At 32.4% G+C, this 15,707-nt stretch overlaps 1 protein-coding gene across 1 annotated transcript; it reads left to right on the top strand.

Annotated features, from left to right (window-relative positions):
• Nucleotides 1-7,922: 7,922 nt before the first annotated feature.
• LOC140991750 (ATP synthase subunit gamma, mitochondrial-like) lies at nucleotides 7,923-13,828 on the top strand. The gene is made up of 9 exons (XM_073461887.1): nucleotides 7,923-8,063; nucleotides 9,813-9,856; nucleotides 9,974-10,126; nucleotides 10,695-10,808; nucleotides 10,925-11,052; nucleotides 11,784-11,906; nucleotides 11,979-12,098; nucleotides 12,295-12,416; nucleotides 13,491-13,828. Exons 1-9 carry the CDS (start codon nucleotides 7,966-7,968, stop codon nucleotides 13,558-13,560), a joined length of 972 nt encoding a protein of 323 aa, XP_073317988.1. The 5' UTR covers nucleotides 7,923-7,965; the 3' UTR covers nucleotides 13,561-13,828.
• The last annotated feature ends 1,879 nt before the right edge of the window (nucleotides 13,829-15,707 follow it).

The following is a 15,707-nucleotide window of genomic DNA, read 5'->3' as shown; positions in this document are numbered from 1 at the left end:
TATATATAATGCAAGTCATGCCAACTCATTTGGCGTGACTTGCATTAAAAAAAATATTATGCAGCTTTAATATTGGGGCTTTTTAACTGTTTACCGCACATTTCGTAATGCTTTAGTAAAATAAAGTAAAACAAAAAAGTTTGACAAACTAACGTGTCACGCCTCTTGTTTAATTCTTTTTTTAAAAAAAAAAAAGCAAGTCACGCCATCTGAGATGGCGTATTTGCTTAATAATTATTTTTTTTAAGGCGTGAATTACATTTTTCTTATTTTAAAAATAATAATAATATAAGTTGCTTTAATTATTTCACGCCTCATCACATATATTAAAGACAAAGACTGCAACAAGCACATGCAATATTAAAGCTGCATAATATTTTCGTCGATCGATGCAATGTAATAAAATTGGTCAAAGGCTGAAAAGCCACGTGAGATTGATTTATAATTGGAGGGTAGTGAAAGGCTGTAAAGCCATGTGCATGTGCTCTTTTTTGTTTTGGAAGCATCCGCCAACTTTGCCTATATATTAGGAATAGTTGTGTTTTAAGTTTTTCTCACTTTCATCTCGAGTAAGTTCTCTTAATTTTTTTATGTAATTTGTTTATTGGATTGACTCAAATTTTGAGTTAATTTTAATTTTCTTTGCAGGTAAATTTTGATTCAACCATTAATATAAGGTATGTATATTAATATAATTATTTATGTTAAATATTAAATCTATAGAAAAAATTATTATTTATGTTAAAATATAATTTGTAAGCTATGCTGATTTAATGTTGTTCTTTTAATTAATAATTATTATTTGTTTTTTGTAATTATTATTAATTTTTTAAGGAAATTTAAAAATCATTTATTATGATGAGCTTTTCATTATTAATAGGAAATGTTTAAAATTTAATCTAATTAATATTTTTTTAAAGCAAGTCACGCCAATTAATTAGGAGTGACTTGCTTAAATTTTTTGTAAAAAAAATATATAAAGGTAAGTCACTCCAATTTTCTGGGCGTGACTTGCTTAATTTTAAAATATATATATATATATAACTCACGCCGAGTTAATTAGCGTGACTTACTTTTATATATATATTTTTAAAAAATTAAGCAAGTCACGCCCAATCAATGGGCGTGACTTGGTTTTAAATTTTTTTTTTAAAATTAAGCAAGTCACACCAATGTAATGGGCGTCCGACTTGCTTATTTTTTAAAAAAATAATTTTAAAGCAAGTCACGCCACTTAATTGGGCGTGTCTAATTTAATTTTTTTTTAATAAACAAGTCACGCCAATTGAATAAGCGTGACTTGATTACTTTTTTTAAAAAAATAATTTGTGACTCTTTTTATTGAAAAACCATCTTTCGTAAAGAATTACATGCATCTTTATTAATTATTGACATTAATTATTGACATATGCTTGTTTCAATTATTTTTTAAATTTTACCAAAAAGTAGTTAAAAAAATTTTAATTGTAATTCGGGTGTTAGAGTGATATAATTTTTCTAATTATTTTTTAAAAAATAGATTCTTATTAATTATTGACATATGTTTGATTATAAATTTTTTTTAGCTTGAATAATTGTTTTTAAAAAAATACGTTATCCGCTAATTATGAGTAACGATAATGTTATATGTTTTTTTTGTTGATTTGTTAATTTTTATAATGTTTTTATAATCATATGTTAAGATAAAACTAGTTTTAAATATAAACGCAATTTCTTTGCATTATCGAAGTATATGTTTATATTCACCTCCATGTTCTTATTCAACATCATATTTTTTTAACTTTCAGGAGAGGGAACTTCGCATAGAGATTCTGTATTTCGAGCTCCACTTCATTCCTATAGTGTGCCTTCCTCGTATGCTAATTGGCCAAATAAGGATTCTTTTAATGTTTCTTTTGGGTTAGGTACTTCGCGAACGGATTATGAATTTCAAACTCCACAGCAGGCTTACGAACCTTCTTTTACGGAACTCTTATTTGACGGTCATCTCCCGCAGTACGAAGAAATCCGCCCCAATTATAACGTATCACCAATTTCATACTTGGGATATTCTCATCCTCAATCGCCAAGTCAGGTTCCCCTAAACATTGATATGAACGTGTCTGCCAACGTTCGAGTCAATGTTAATGAAGAAGAAGATGTGGAAGAAGAAGTTGAAGCCCCACAGTTGGTGCGTAAAAGTAAACGAATCCCAAAGCCACGGGATTGTGGGACTGGACATCGTTTGGGTAGGAAGAAAAAATAAAATATTTGAATGTATAAGTTATGTGTATTGAATACAAGTAAATCTATTTGTTTTAAGTTTTAAATAATTGATTTGTTTTTTTTACTAACGACATTAGATTGTGTTGCTATAATAAATAAGATAAATATGTGTTACATATGATACAATAAATATATATTTGTTGATACACAATCTATAATTAAGAAACAATGGTGAAGGTATAAAATAAAATACAGAACGAGATGACTTTACACAACAAATAACATATATATACCTAAATTAAAACAACATATGACATACGATCCAACTAAAACAAACAAACTGTTCGATTAACATATAAGAATTAGCAAGATACAAGGAAAAACATAAAATTACAATTGTAACACATTGAATTTCATATTGTTCCTTCAAACCTGCAAACAATGAACACGTAAACGCTTAAATAACATATTATTTTCTCATGATGATTGAAATATAAAATTAAAAGATAAAAAATTTACCTTTACATGTTCTGATTACGACGTTGTTGTGATGAGCTTTCTCGCTGGATGCGTTGCCTTTCTGGTGTGGAAGGCCGGTTCATCTCATTTCTGATTCTTGTAGTTCAGTCTCTCCCTTTTCTCCGTCTTTGACGCCTATTCGGGTTGTGACACAATTCGAATGTTGGTTTCATCCCAATATTCCTCATCAGCAATTGGACGAAATCTTCCATCGTACGTGTCTACGTATTCACTCATTCGAAACCAACGTTGTACAAATTGTGTAGGATCTAATCCATACCATTTGGCGGTACATATTGCATGTGAACACGGAATTCCAAAGATAGTCCATTTTCCGCATGAGCATTCATTAAGACTGAGGGTCACAACCTGTACACGTTCACCCCGACCTTGTCGCCCCCACGTAACAACATATGCCGATTGGTCTCTAATCTCGTTACGAACAACAGTGTGTTCACTAGATCTCGAAGATCATTTCTCATACAATCGAAAAGCGTAATCAGGCCAAGGCTGATTGCTCTGAATCATAAGTTGACTTCGTGTGATACGATCGATGAAATACTGCACACAATGATTGAATGTCAACTGAACTAACGCTGATACAGGAAGTCGACGAGCACCCTTTAGAACAGAATTAAGACACTCTGACATGTTGGTCGTCATAACACCACATCGCCATCCCCCATCGTGAGCAAGAGTCCATTTGTGTTTATCAATTTCACAGAGATAAACAAAAGCTCTCGATTCGAGATTTTTAATTTCATCCATGATGGCATCAAATTTACGTATTTGATGTTGTATGCCTGCTTTCCAACATAGATCTTTTAGGTGCACATTTTTTAAATGTGTATTGAAATTAGAACATACGTGTCTAAGACAAAAACAATATACGCCACGTGGATGTCTAAAATCAGGTATCTTTTCAACAGCATTAATGATTCCACGATGTCTATCGGAGATAAGGCACACACCTGTTGATCCTCAAACCACATGCTTGCATAGAAGTTCCTAAAACCATTTCCAGGAGTCGTATGTTTCCTCATCGACTATGGCAAATGCTAAGGGTAAGATTTGGTTGTTTCCATCTAAACCCACAGCTATAAGCATCTTGTGCTTATACTTCGTGTATAAATGAGTACCATCAATGCTAATTATTTTTCGACAATGTGCGAACCCATCTATACATGGTCGGAAGGCCCAAAACACGTAGTTTAACACCTTCAATTCAAAATTGTATCTCGGTAAATGATTCCACTCTACAATAGTGCCTGGATTGTACTTCACAAGGGCACCCATGTACCTTGGCAAAAGACATATTGAACTCTCCCATGTACCATATACATTTTCCACCGCCCGCTTTAAACTGTACCATGCCTTACCACATGAGATTTGATACTTATATCGATCTTTGACAAGTTGGATAACATATTTAATCTCACACGAAAGATCACACCGAACAATACCGGCAAGTGTTTCTGCAATCATATTTTTGTCCAAGTTATGGTGGTCTAACCCCACCTGGCTAGACAAATATGTATGTGGACCACCATATTTCATGATCTTGAAATACCCCAATCTTGATTTCAACAATGCACAAAGAACCCACGTACAGTTGATATTTGAATATTTATTTTTACAACGAACTTTCCACAAAGTCTTTGTACTCTCCACAACTTGATATTCACGTCGAGCAACTCTAACCGAAAGTCCTTAACTGCTGCTATCAAATGCTTTTTATCTTTAAAAATCATGTTCGTGCAAAGCTCTCCTCTATCTACGTTGTAATAACTCAAATTCGATGCAGATGGAATTCCAACAGAATCAGGGCATTGCTCATCATATATTGTACTAAAGAATTGAGGTAAATCATATAAGGATACACCGACAGACGGGACAGATAATGGTAATGCATCGGGTCGGTGTTCAAGATTTGAAATGACTTCAAAAGGATATGCATGCATATGATCACCGGTGTCGGTTTGAGATGGACCAATATCAGCAAATGTGGCATTTTCGTCTTCATGCTCATCTTCATCTGTTTCACTTGCAGTTGTATCAAGTTCAGTAAATATTTCGGTGGCGTGAAGGTGAACATCTATTAACAACTCATGTGATCTTTGTTCATCAGGTACGACAGGTGTCAATACATGACTCGATCCACTACGATGCACACTCGATGAACAATCGAAACCTGCATGATTTGTGCCAACCGAGTACCATCCTCTTGCACTAGAATCCCATCCTCGTGTGGAAATAGGCCAGTTAACATTTTCTTCTACGGTGCCAGTAATATACCAATCTCATCCCCCAGTCCAATCATCCGAATTAAATCGATTTTCATCTATTGGTTCGAAAAAAGCATTAGCGAAGTACCGGCTTCATCATTAAATCCCATCAAAGTGAACCCTTCAGTTATACATGGAATGTATGATTCAGGAACCTCAACATGTACATTATGCTCGACGAAATCCGTTCGATATACAATTCGATACATCGCATTTCGTTAATAGAATCCAGCATAAACTGTAAATTGTTGTCATCATTGATGTCAAGATGCACTTCTACACAATGTGCCTTATCCATGTAGGAATATTTTGTTGACAATTTTAATTTAAATTTTGATTTCTCAATATTTGTTAGACGGTACACTACTTCTTTCAATTCATGAAAATTAATAGATCTTGGTATTCGTGTTGCCCTCAACGCAGTTGTACTATATTTTACAGTGTGATGTCCTATAATAACTTTGCCACCTACGAATAAAAGCACTGACACACTGTCCATTCCTATAAAATAAAATTCAATAGGTAACACAGAACAAAAAAGTGAAAACAAATTTTTTATATTACAATTGAATAATAACATCGTTTAAATGTACACTNAAATACGAATAAAATTAACAATAAAATCATAATACTTATTTTTATTTAATAAAGTAAGAACAAAAAAAATATTTATAATAATAGCTTTTTTATTAATTTTGTAAAAAATATCAACTGTAATACTTAATTTTTTTATAGCATGCTTAAATAAAACAACAACAATAATAATTACATTTATAAAAATAATTGTTACTCTAAAATAAAAAATCATAAATTTTATTTGTATTTTACAAGTTAATAATAATATAAATAATAATAAAATAATAAGTTTTCACAATAGGCTTATGAAATAAAGTAATAAAAAAATTAATTAATTACGCAAATTATTTTGTATACAATACATTAAGAAAAAAATATAATATTTATAATAAAATAAATTATGTAACTTGCATAAAATAAATTAACTGTAATACTTAAACCTAAATAAAACAACAACATCAATACTAATTATAAATATAAGTATTATTATTATTATTTTCTAAAAAAACGTTAATTAGTATTGTAAATTACAAAAATTATAGTTCTTAGTTGTATCTTATAAGTCAATAATACTACAAATAATAATTTTTATAATAATAAATTTTCATACTACGCATGTCAAATAAATTAATCAAAAACGAAATTAATTGTAAAATTTATTTGTATGTAAGCAGTTAAGAACAAAATTAACAATAATCAAAACTTTACCTGCAAAAAATAATCACAAATAAAGAATTTAACAATTTCAATCAAACTACAAAATTTAATTTGGAGTATAAGTACCTTATCTCGTATGTGGAAGAAGAAACTGATATTGAGTAGCTTCAACAATTAAATATTTTTAACACTGCAAGAAAATGTATCACTTCAATCGGACGAAACAATTTGAAGAACGCTTCAAAAATTTTCAGACCAACGAAGAATGATAATAACAAATGTTCTCTATACGTTCATCGATTTTATAAGCAAATTTTCAATATTCGGTCAAAAACACGTCATTTAACAGGGCGTGTTAATTGATTTCAACTGATACATCTCATCACTCTGTGATCGCAAATTATTTTGAGTTGTTCGTGACATCCCATCACTCTGCCACCACAATTATAATTATTAATTATAAAAAAAATTCAAGTCACACAATCCAAGATGGCGTGACTAAAAAATAAAGTAAGGTGAATAAATAAAAAAAACAAAAAAACAAGTCCCCCCATCCAAGATTAAGTGACTTGATTTTAAAAAAATTAAGTCACGCCATCTTGGATGGCGGGACTTTTTCATCAAAAAGCTTTCACGCCAATCAAATAGGTGTGATACGGTATATTGTTAATCTTCTATCGCTTGCGTTATTTATTCAATTTCTTTTTTTTTCTCACGGTAAACGGTTAAAAAACCCTTAATATTGCATGTGCTTGTTGCAGCCTTTGCCTTTAATGCATGTGATGAGGCGTGGAATAATTAAAGCAACTCACTTATTATTATTTTTTTTAAAAAAAAACGAAAATGTAAGTCACGGTTCAAAAAAAATTATTAAACAAGTCACCATTTTTTCTTTACTTTACTTTACTTTATTAAACTATTATAGAATTTGATCTAAACGGTTAAAAAGCCCAATTCCTCTGCTCGACAGTCCCATCGCACACCGAGCTGAATCATCACCATTTCTGTGCAATACAGAATACCCTTAGGCTACGTTTGGTAGGTTGGATAAAATAAACTAATGATTAGTATGTAAATGATAAAAAATGATTGTGATAGAAATGTAATATATGATGTAAAATAGTATTATGTTTGGTATGATTTTTAAGTATGCGATAATTTTGAATTTTTTGATGAAATGACAAAATTGTCCTTCGTCGAATCCCCTTCGACGGCGGAGGTGGAGATCGGTTTCCGGCCGGCCGCCGCCGACGGTCGGCGATCGGCCGGCTGGCGGAAGGTGTCGGCCGGCCAATCGGCCGGAAGTGGTCAACCGGCGGAAGCGGCCGGCCGGCCGGAAATGGTCGGCCGGCGTCGACTGCGGTATGCCGGCGTCGACGGTCGGCCAGCGGGCGGGCGGCGGCGGTCTTGGCGAGAAGTGGTGGTGAGTTTGGATATAGGAGAAGGGTAAAATTGAAAAAATATGATGTATTAAGAGTTGGATAAATAATCTTAGGAGGTGATGAATGATTATTTTATCCCATCTATTACAACCTAATCATTTATAAGAATGATTAAATTGGTTAAATAAAAATCATACCAATCGCTTGATTAGGTGGGTTTAGAAATCATAAACGCCGCCAATCACCCAAACCCAACGCCCCCTACCCAAACCCAACGCCCCCTAAAAGTTCACCTTTTTTTATCGAACCAGCAAAAGGGATCTGATCGAAACGAAGTAGCAATGGCTATGGCTGTGCTTAGACGCGAGGGGAGGCGTTTCTACGTTCCTTTTATCTCTCCTCTCCTCTCTTCTCTCTCTCCTTCTGAGCACGGGACCATGTATGTTTTACCTTTAAACGCATTTTAGTTTTTTAGTGTTTGGATTTATCTTGTGATTTATGCATATGATTACCTTCGTGGCGTTTTGCTTATTTGTGTTTCAATGGATTCTGTGGCATACGCACGCGTGGAACTTGCTATTCATCTCATAGAAATTAAGGGAAATTTTGAATTCTTGTTTTTTCGCATCATTTGACGGTGATCAGTGTCATTTCACATCTTCTTTGAAATTTCCAACGTTTGGTGCACCATTTGCATCATAATGTGTGATACTGCGTTATGTTTTATTGTTACGTTTCCCTTTGGAAAAAGCTCGTGTGTAAAAGCAGCAAAATTTGGAGCACTGTGATCTGATGGTATGCTTGTCAGTTAATTGAACCAATACTTAAATATCGATTATAAGTAGCTTATTCCTGATGGTGATTACCGAAATTTAGGCCATCTCAAGAAAGTCTAAGCTAAAGCCTGTCACATGAAATATAATTCCTTTTCATGAATTGCATGCTTAACTTGCTGAGGTTTTTTCTGCTTTTCAATGTTTTGCGCTCGCCTTGCTGTTTCATGTGCTGCAAATTTATGTGTTTGAGTGCAAGTTTTGTAGACTGGATTAATGACTTTTTTATGTATTTTTTATGACCATTAGTGATACACCTGTGCTGCTGTGCATAGCCAATGTATTGGTTAATTGGCATTCATGGAGAAAAACTTCAACAACCCCAACAAAAGTCCTCTACTAAACATTCAATCTTTATTAAATTTGACAGAATTGGTCTGCTATTCATTGTAATGTGCTAAGTTTTTGTAATTTGGTCTAACCCACTACTCATGCTCCTTTCATTCTTTCCTTTTGTTGTATAATGAATGACGAGGACTCATGCCAACCCCCGTCTAGGCACAACGATGTTTAATAAAAAAAGGGATGGAGAGGCAAATAAAATTAGCATGGTATGCCAAATGTATGACACCAAAATGACCCCCACCTCACCTCAAACAACAAGTAATAGATAAAAATGATAGTTGGGTGGATTATGCTTTCAATCTAATAATTTAAGATCTTTATATCTTAAACATGTAATTCCTAAAATCTCTTTAATTGTTTAAATTTTATTTATTATTACTAATATCATTCTAGAGATTTTAAATTTTATAAACCGTAAGTTTTCACCTACAAACTTGGTGTGTAAATTTTTTATATTTAAAAAAACTAAAATTAGAAGCTATTAAAATTAGTTTTTGTAATAAAATATTTTGCATGATGTTTTTGACACACTCAAAGTGCGTTTAGATACTTGTAATAATCAGGATGAAGAGCAATAAAAATATAAGTTGAGAAGATAGTTAGAGAAACGGTGCTTTTAAGCTTGCTCCTTGTCTATGTAGCATGGATACTCCAAAAATTTTTTCCCTGAAGTATCGGACACGATTACGACACGCCGATACGGCAAAATCCGTGTCGTTGACTTTTTGTTGGTTTGACCAATCGGATACATCTTAAACACGAATATGATACTTCATGGACACGGTGATGATGTTTTCAATTTTTTTTTTTTTTTTGCTTTTTCTTCNATTATATATATATATATATATATATATATATATATACCCGTACCTGTATCCATGCAACATAGCTCCTTGCAAATGAACGCACCAAGAAAAAACAACTCAAAGAAACATATGAAGTATGATTTTCACATCATTTAGTTATACTTAAATTTCTTTATATCTAAATCAATTAGTATATGTTGACAGGGAGCAGCCTGTTTTGGGGGTCCGTTCGATTTCAACTGAAATTGGTATGTTCTTGCATTTATTGCTGATTTTGCTGACTTTTTTACCTCAAAATTTGAAACATTATGTCCATTAATCTTCTGAAAAGATGAAATGTTCTTGTGGTTATGTAAATATTGCAGTTCGCAACCGAATGAAGAGTGTTAAAAATATTCAAAAAATCACCAAGGCAATGAAGATGGTTGCTGCTTCAAAGCTCCGAGCTGTTCAAACAAGAGCCGAAAAATCACGTGGCCTATGGCAGCCATTCACTGCTTTGCTTGGTGACACTCCAAGTAAATACAAAATAATTTTATATCTCAATCTTTCATAGTGTTTTGGCTGTTGTTTCTGTTGATTTTCTGTTAAATTGTTTCTTTATTCATGGCAACAAGTGCTGTCCGCTGGAAGTATGACATGCATAGCATGGAATGTCTTTTCGCTGGTGTGCCATGATTATTTAACTTTGGGGTTGTGTCTGAACACGAACTCTGTAGTGGATGTATGATAAATGGTAGCGTTTATTACTGGTGTAGATGATATGAAGTTGTATGAGATGAATGTTTCTTTACATTGACCATGAAAGCAAGTTCAGCTTATGAATTATTTTTCTGAATTTGATTGCAGACAGGGTTTTTCATTCCCTTGTTAATTATACTGTAGCTTCCCGTTCTTATTCAGGGCCTTTTGGTATTGCACATCTCATATATAGAATAAAAACAGAGATTTTGACTGTAGGCATCATAGTACATCACGATTTTTTATGATTTTCTTTGACTACTTTGTTGGGTGGTATTATGTTCTTTATTCTGCCAAGACAATTATTGTTTTAGTACTTATCTGTCCATGTGTTTCTATCATTAGGTGTTGAGTTCAAGAAGAATGTTATTGTGACAGTATCTTCTGACAAAGGTCTTTGTGGTGGAATCAATTCTACCTCTGTCAAAATAAGCAGGGGCCTTTATAAGATAAATTCAGGCACGCAACAATTTTGCTTATGCTCGCAGCTCAAGCTCTCTGCTATCATGTTTCTTTTCCCCCCTTATCATTAGCGGGCATATGGATCATTAGAATCTTGATATTTTGGACCACAGGTCCTGAAAAGGAAACTAAATATGTTATTTTGGGAGAAAAGGCTAAGGCCCAACTTGTGCGTGATTCAAAGAAAGATATTGAGCTATCAATAACTGAGTTGCAGAAAAATCCACTGAACTATACTCAGGTAGTATCTCTGGCTTTTTCTACGAGTACAGTTTCATTGATTGTTTTTTGTACTTGAGGCTTGCAAATTACGCAAAAAATGAGCGTCCTTGGAGATTTTTTACTTGCTCACTTACCTTATTTTGAATTCTGCAACTCATGGTTCTTGCTTTCATTAGCTTAGAAAAACTCTGTAGTGATGTAGTCAATAATATCTTGTCATGACTACTATTTGAACTCCGCCAAATTCACTTTGATCCGGTTTGGTTAAATCCTAGTCGTTCATAATACTATACATGATATGCACAGCTCTCAAGTGTTTTCTTGCCTGAATTCAAAATTATACCTTCACGTTCTATTGATGTGTGAGAGAATGTTTACTTATGGAAGATGTGCCATCTCTGATAGTTCGCGGGCCATTATCATGAAGTAGTTATTGTTGCTAGTTTAGTTCAATGCAATATTCATAACTTTTTTGTTTTCTGCGACATTTTAATGCTCTGCAAGTAGTTATCTAGCTTAGCTCAGTCATATTTCAATCGATTTTTAGGTATCTATATAGATTTTGTTTTTGCTAACCTAGTTTTATCATACCTAGATTTTCGGTATCTCTTCTTAATCCAGCAAGAATTTTAGAAAGTAGGAACAACCTTGTCAATCTGTGACTGTTACAGAAATGAAATGCATTAAAAGAAGCAGTTTTCTTCCTGAAATTTGTTCTGTCATCTGATTTGTAAGTTCTATTGATTGCAGGTTGCTGTGCTTGCAGATGATATCTTGAAGAATGTTGAGTATGATGCTTTGAGAATTGTTTTCAACAAGTTCCAGTCAGTTGTTACCTTTGTGCCAACAACTGCGACTGTATTATCTCCCGAGTTATAGCACTGCATCAGCTTAATATTGACATGATGCCATCTGTGTGTCATAAACGAGGAATGTGTCGTATAGGTTGTGGAGAGAGAAGCTGAAGCTGGGGGAGAACTTGGGGAATTGGATTCTTATGAGATTGAAGGTGGTGAAACAAAGTCAGAAGTGCTTCAGAATCTTTCCGAATTCCAGTTTTCTTGTGTAAGTTTACCTTTCTAATCAGTCAGTCCAATATCTCCAGTGTTAACTTCGACTGGCATGCCTATGTTTCTTTAGTAGGTTTACCTTTCTAATCAATTGTTCGATATCTCCAGAGTTGACTTCGACTGGTATGCCTAGGTTTAGGATCAATTATTCATATGTTCTACATTGTAACGACTGTCAATGATTTCGTCAGGTTATGTTCAACGCGGTCTTAGAGAATGCTTGCAGTGAGCAAGGTGCTAGAATGTCTGCAATGGATAGCTCTAGCCGAAATGCAAGAGACATGCTTGATCGCCTCACTCTTACTTATAACAGGTTTCGTCAATCTCTCGTCACAGTAAACCTTTTTTTTGTGCACACAGATGGATTTTATTTCTATGACCTGCATATCAATGTACTTCAACTTCATTATTATGTTTCTGGACAATCTTACTAAATATTATCAAGTTCACTAAAATTGACTGAATCATAAATGAGTATATGGAATGAAAGTTTGGGGTCAAATCGACTGAAGATAGATTGGGATTAAATGTTTTAATATGTGGGCACCTGCCAGAAATATAACGACTTGGAAATTGTAAACTTGATACAAGAGAGGGGGCAGGGTATTTATCGACTAGAAAGCTATGCTATCATTTCGAACTTTGAGATTAAAGCTGTAAAGTGATAATGATCTCTAAATGTATGGATGATTCGGAATTAGATCTAGCCATGGTTTTAAGACCTACTTTTGAGGCTCTAAGGATGGTGGAATTAGAGTTGAATCGGCCTTAGACATGTTCGGGTCGGTTCATATATGATGCAAACTGAAGTTTATTTCTTTATTTTTGGAAATAAAGTACTTTTGCCTCGCGGAACGTCATCTAACTATTTGATCAATAATTATATTACAAGAAATTAGAAGTATTTTATTTTCTACTATGGAAAGAAATAAATAAAGTGGTTTGCTGATATTTAATGTAAATAAAGTGGTTTGCAGATAATTAAGTGATCTATATAAATTTGGGTTCTTAAAACTGAAGGTTGTTCTTGGATGGAAATGATTTAAGCTATGAATTTTAAATTCATTTGATTGTTTGAGTGAATTTATGTTGGCGCTCTTTGTTAATTCATTCAGATGCAATGATAATTAAGATGAATTTGAAATACACATAAGATGGGAGTCATTTTAAATAAATCCTTCCAAATCAAATTCTCCATTCAAGCTCAACTCAAGATATTTTTCTTAACTTAAACCAAATCATAGGTCATTGGTTTTGGTTTCAGTCCTTGGGAAATGGTTCCGGTTTTGAAATATAACCATGTTCGGGTTTACTTAGGATGCTGGAAAGCTTATGCATGTAATTTATTAGGAGACGTTAACTTCAAATCTTTATTTTCTTGCCTCAGAACTCGTCAAGCATCCATCACTACTGAGTTGACAGAGATCATATCTGGAGCATCTGCACTGGAGAGTTAATTCCACAATGTCTTCTGTCTCCTCATCAGACGACGGCGAAATAGAAGTATTTTATCTTCGTACTTTTCGGTGACACCCCTTCTGGAGCTTAATTTTTCTTTCAAATAAATGATACCAATATTCTCTCTGGTTAAACCTTATCTGCGGGAAACAACTTGTGTTGCTTCAATTGTATGCATGCTTTCCCTTTTTCCATAACACCAAATATCTGTTTTTGGCCTGCACAAATGTATTTGTGGTTTGTGTTTTTACTAGTGTGATAGATTTTCAACAAAGATTTGTTAATGTACTAGGAAATTTTTGACGTAGTATTTTACTACTGCATACAAATTGTAAGATTTTATGATTTTCACTCTTTTTGTTATATTATACGCACTCATTTATACGATTTAAATTTTGGATCTGTGTAATTCGTCGCCCCTAATCATGTTAAGATGATTATAAATTGGTTTGGGATGGAAGATAATGGGGTTTGGGATTTTGTCTCTTTAACATAAGATCTTGATGTCAGATAAACTATGAATAAGTTTACGTCAGGCTATATCTATTTTTTTTTTCAAAATTTTTTGTTTAATTTTATATATATATGTATATTTCATGATTCCTATAAATATATCTTGTCATAGATACGATCTGTTATTATGAGACAGTTATTTTTTGTCAAAAACAAACAAACTGAACCGGGTTAAATCGGTTGTTGCCTTTGGTATATTAATTAACCGAAATATTGGGAAAAAAATTTATAGAATTTAGAATTTTTATAAAAATCTATCTAAAATTGAAATTTATTAATAAAATTGATTTATTTAATTTAACCAATATTTATAAAAATAACCGGCACCAAACGTAATGAACCGATTTTACCCTTTTTTAAAAAAAAATAAACTAATACCGAGTTTTCTAATTAACCGAAACCCATTTTTTGTATTTACTTGGTTTAACCAGTTCGGTTTAACGGAAATTTGTACATCAATAATTTTTCTAACATTTTTTTTTATCGTTGTCACTTTTATTAAAATTAATAACTTTTAAAATATTTTTAACACTATTATTATTTTATTTCATTTTATTTATTTATTATTATTATTATTATTTATCAATTATTATTTATCAATATAATAATCTTATTTTGTTTTAATAATAATATAACTAATTTATTTTTGTATGTTAATACTATTTTTTTAAAAAAAAATTAAAAGTGAGTGATTTGGATCTAGTATTGTGAGGTCCTATTACTCTAGGTATATTTAATTAATTATTTAGCAATAGAAAAATAGTTTATGTAGAACCCGTAAATTAAACTACGTATAAACCATGCATAATTCCTAGTATTTAAATTAAAATGATTTTTTATGCATGAGGATTTAAATTCTTTTCTTTAAATTTAATTATTTTACGCAGTAGTTTAATTACTATCTCTTCAGTTAAATAAGTGAGGCCGGACAGGAGTTGGAGTTTTGAGATAAAATTTAATATTGAGAAAACATTCCCAGAATTTATTTAAGATAAATAATAAGTTAACTTAATGTGAAAGAGAATTTAAAATTTTAATTAATTAATTATAGATAAGTAGTAAATAAATTCCTTTGGGTTCAATAATTAATTAAAAAGCCTAAATGAAAATGACAAAAACTTGTGTGAGACGGTCTCACGGGTCGTATTTGTGAGACGGATCTTTTATTTGGGTCATCCATGAAAAAGTATTACTTTTTATGCTAAGAGTATTACTTTTTGTTGTGTATATGGGTAGGGTTGACCCGTCTCACAGATTAAGATCCGTGAGACGGTCTCACATGAGACCCACTCAATGAAAATATGTGACCAATTGAGATAAGTTAATCTAGACTTATTTTAATTAAGAAATTATAATTTAACGTGATAGTAAATTACCTTTAAGATTTAAAGATTTAGCCATGCATGAAAAATAATGTCTATCCTAAGTTAATTTATTAATTCACTAAAATATTTAATGGGTAGATAAAACACTAAAGATTTAAAATACAAGATTTAAGAAATATTTTCCCTACCATTATCATTAATTTTCGGCCATTTCATTTTTGTAGGATTTACACTTGTCAACTCACCATTTTGATATCTTTCCTAAATCCTTTCATGGCATAATTAATTCCCACAATTTTAATCCCCCA

The sequence above is a fragment of the Primulina huaijiensis genome, chromosome 13, assembly GCF_012295235.1.
Source record: "Primulina huaijiensis isolate GDHJ02 chromosome 13, ASM1229523v2, whole genome shotgun sequence".
In the NCBI taxonomy this organism is placed as follows: Eukaryota; Viridiplantae; Streptophyta; class Magnoliopsida; order Lamiales; family Gesneriaceae; genus Primulina; species Primulina huaijiensis.
Note: the sequence above shows the minus strand (reverse complement) of the source record. Positions and strands in the feature narration are given on the sequence as shown.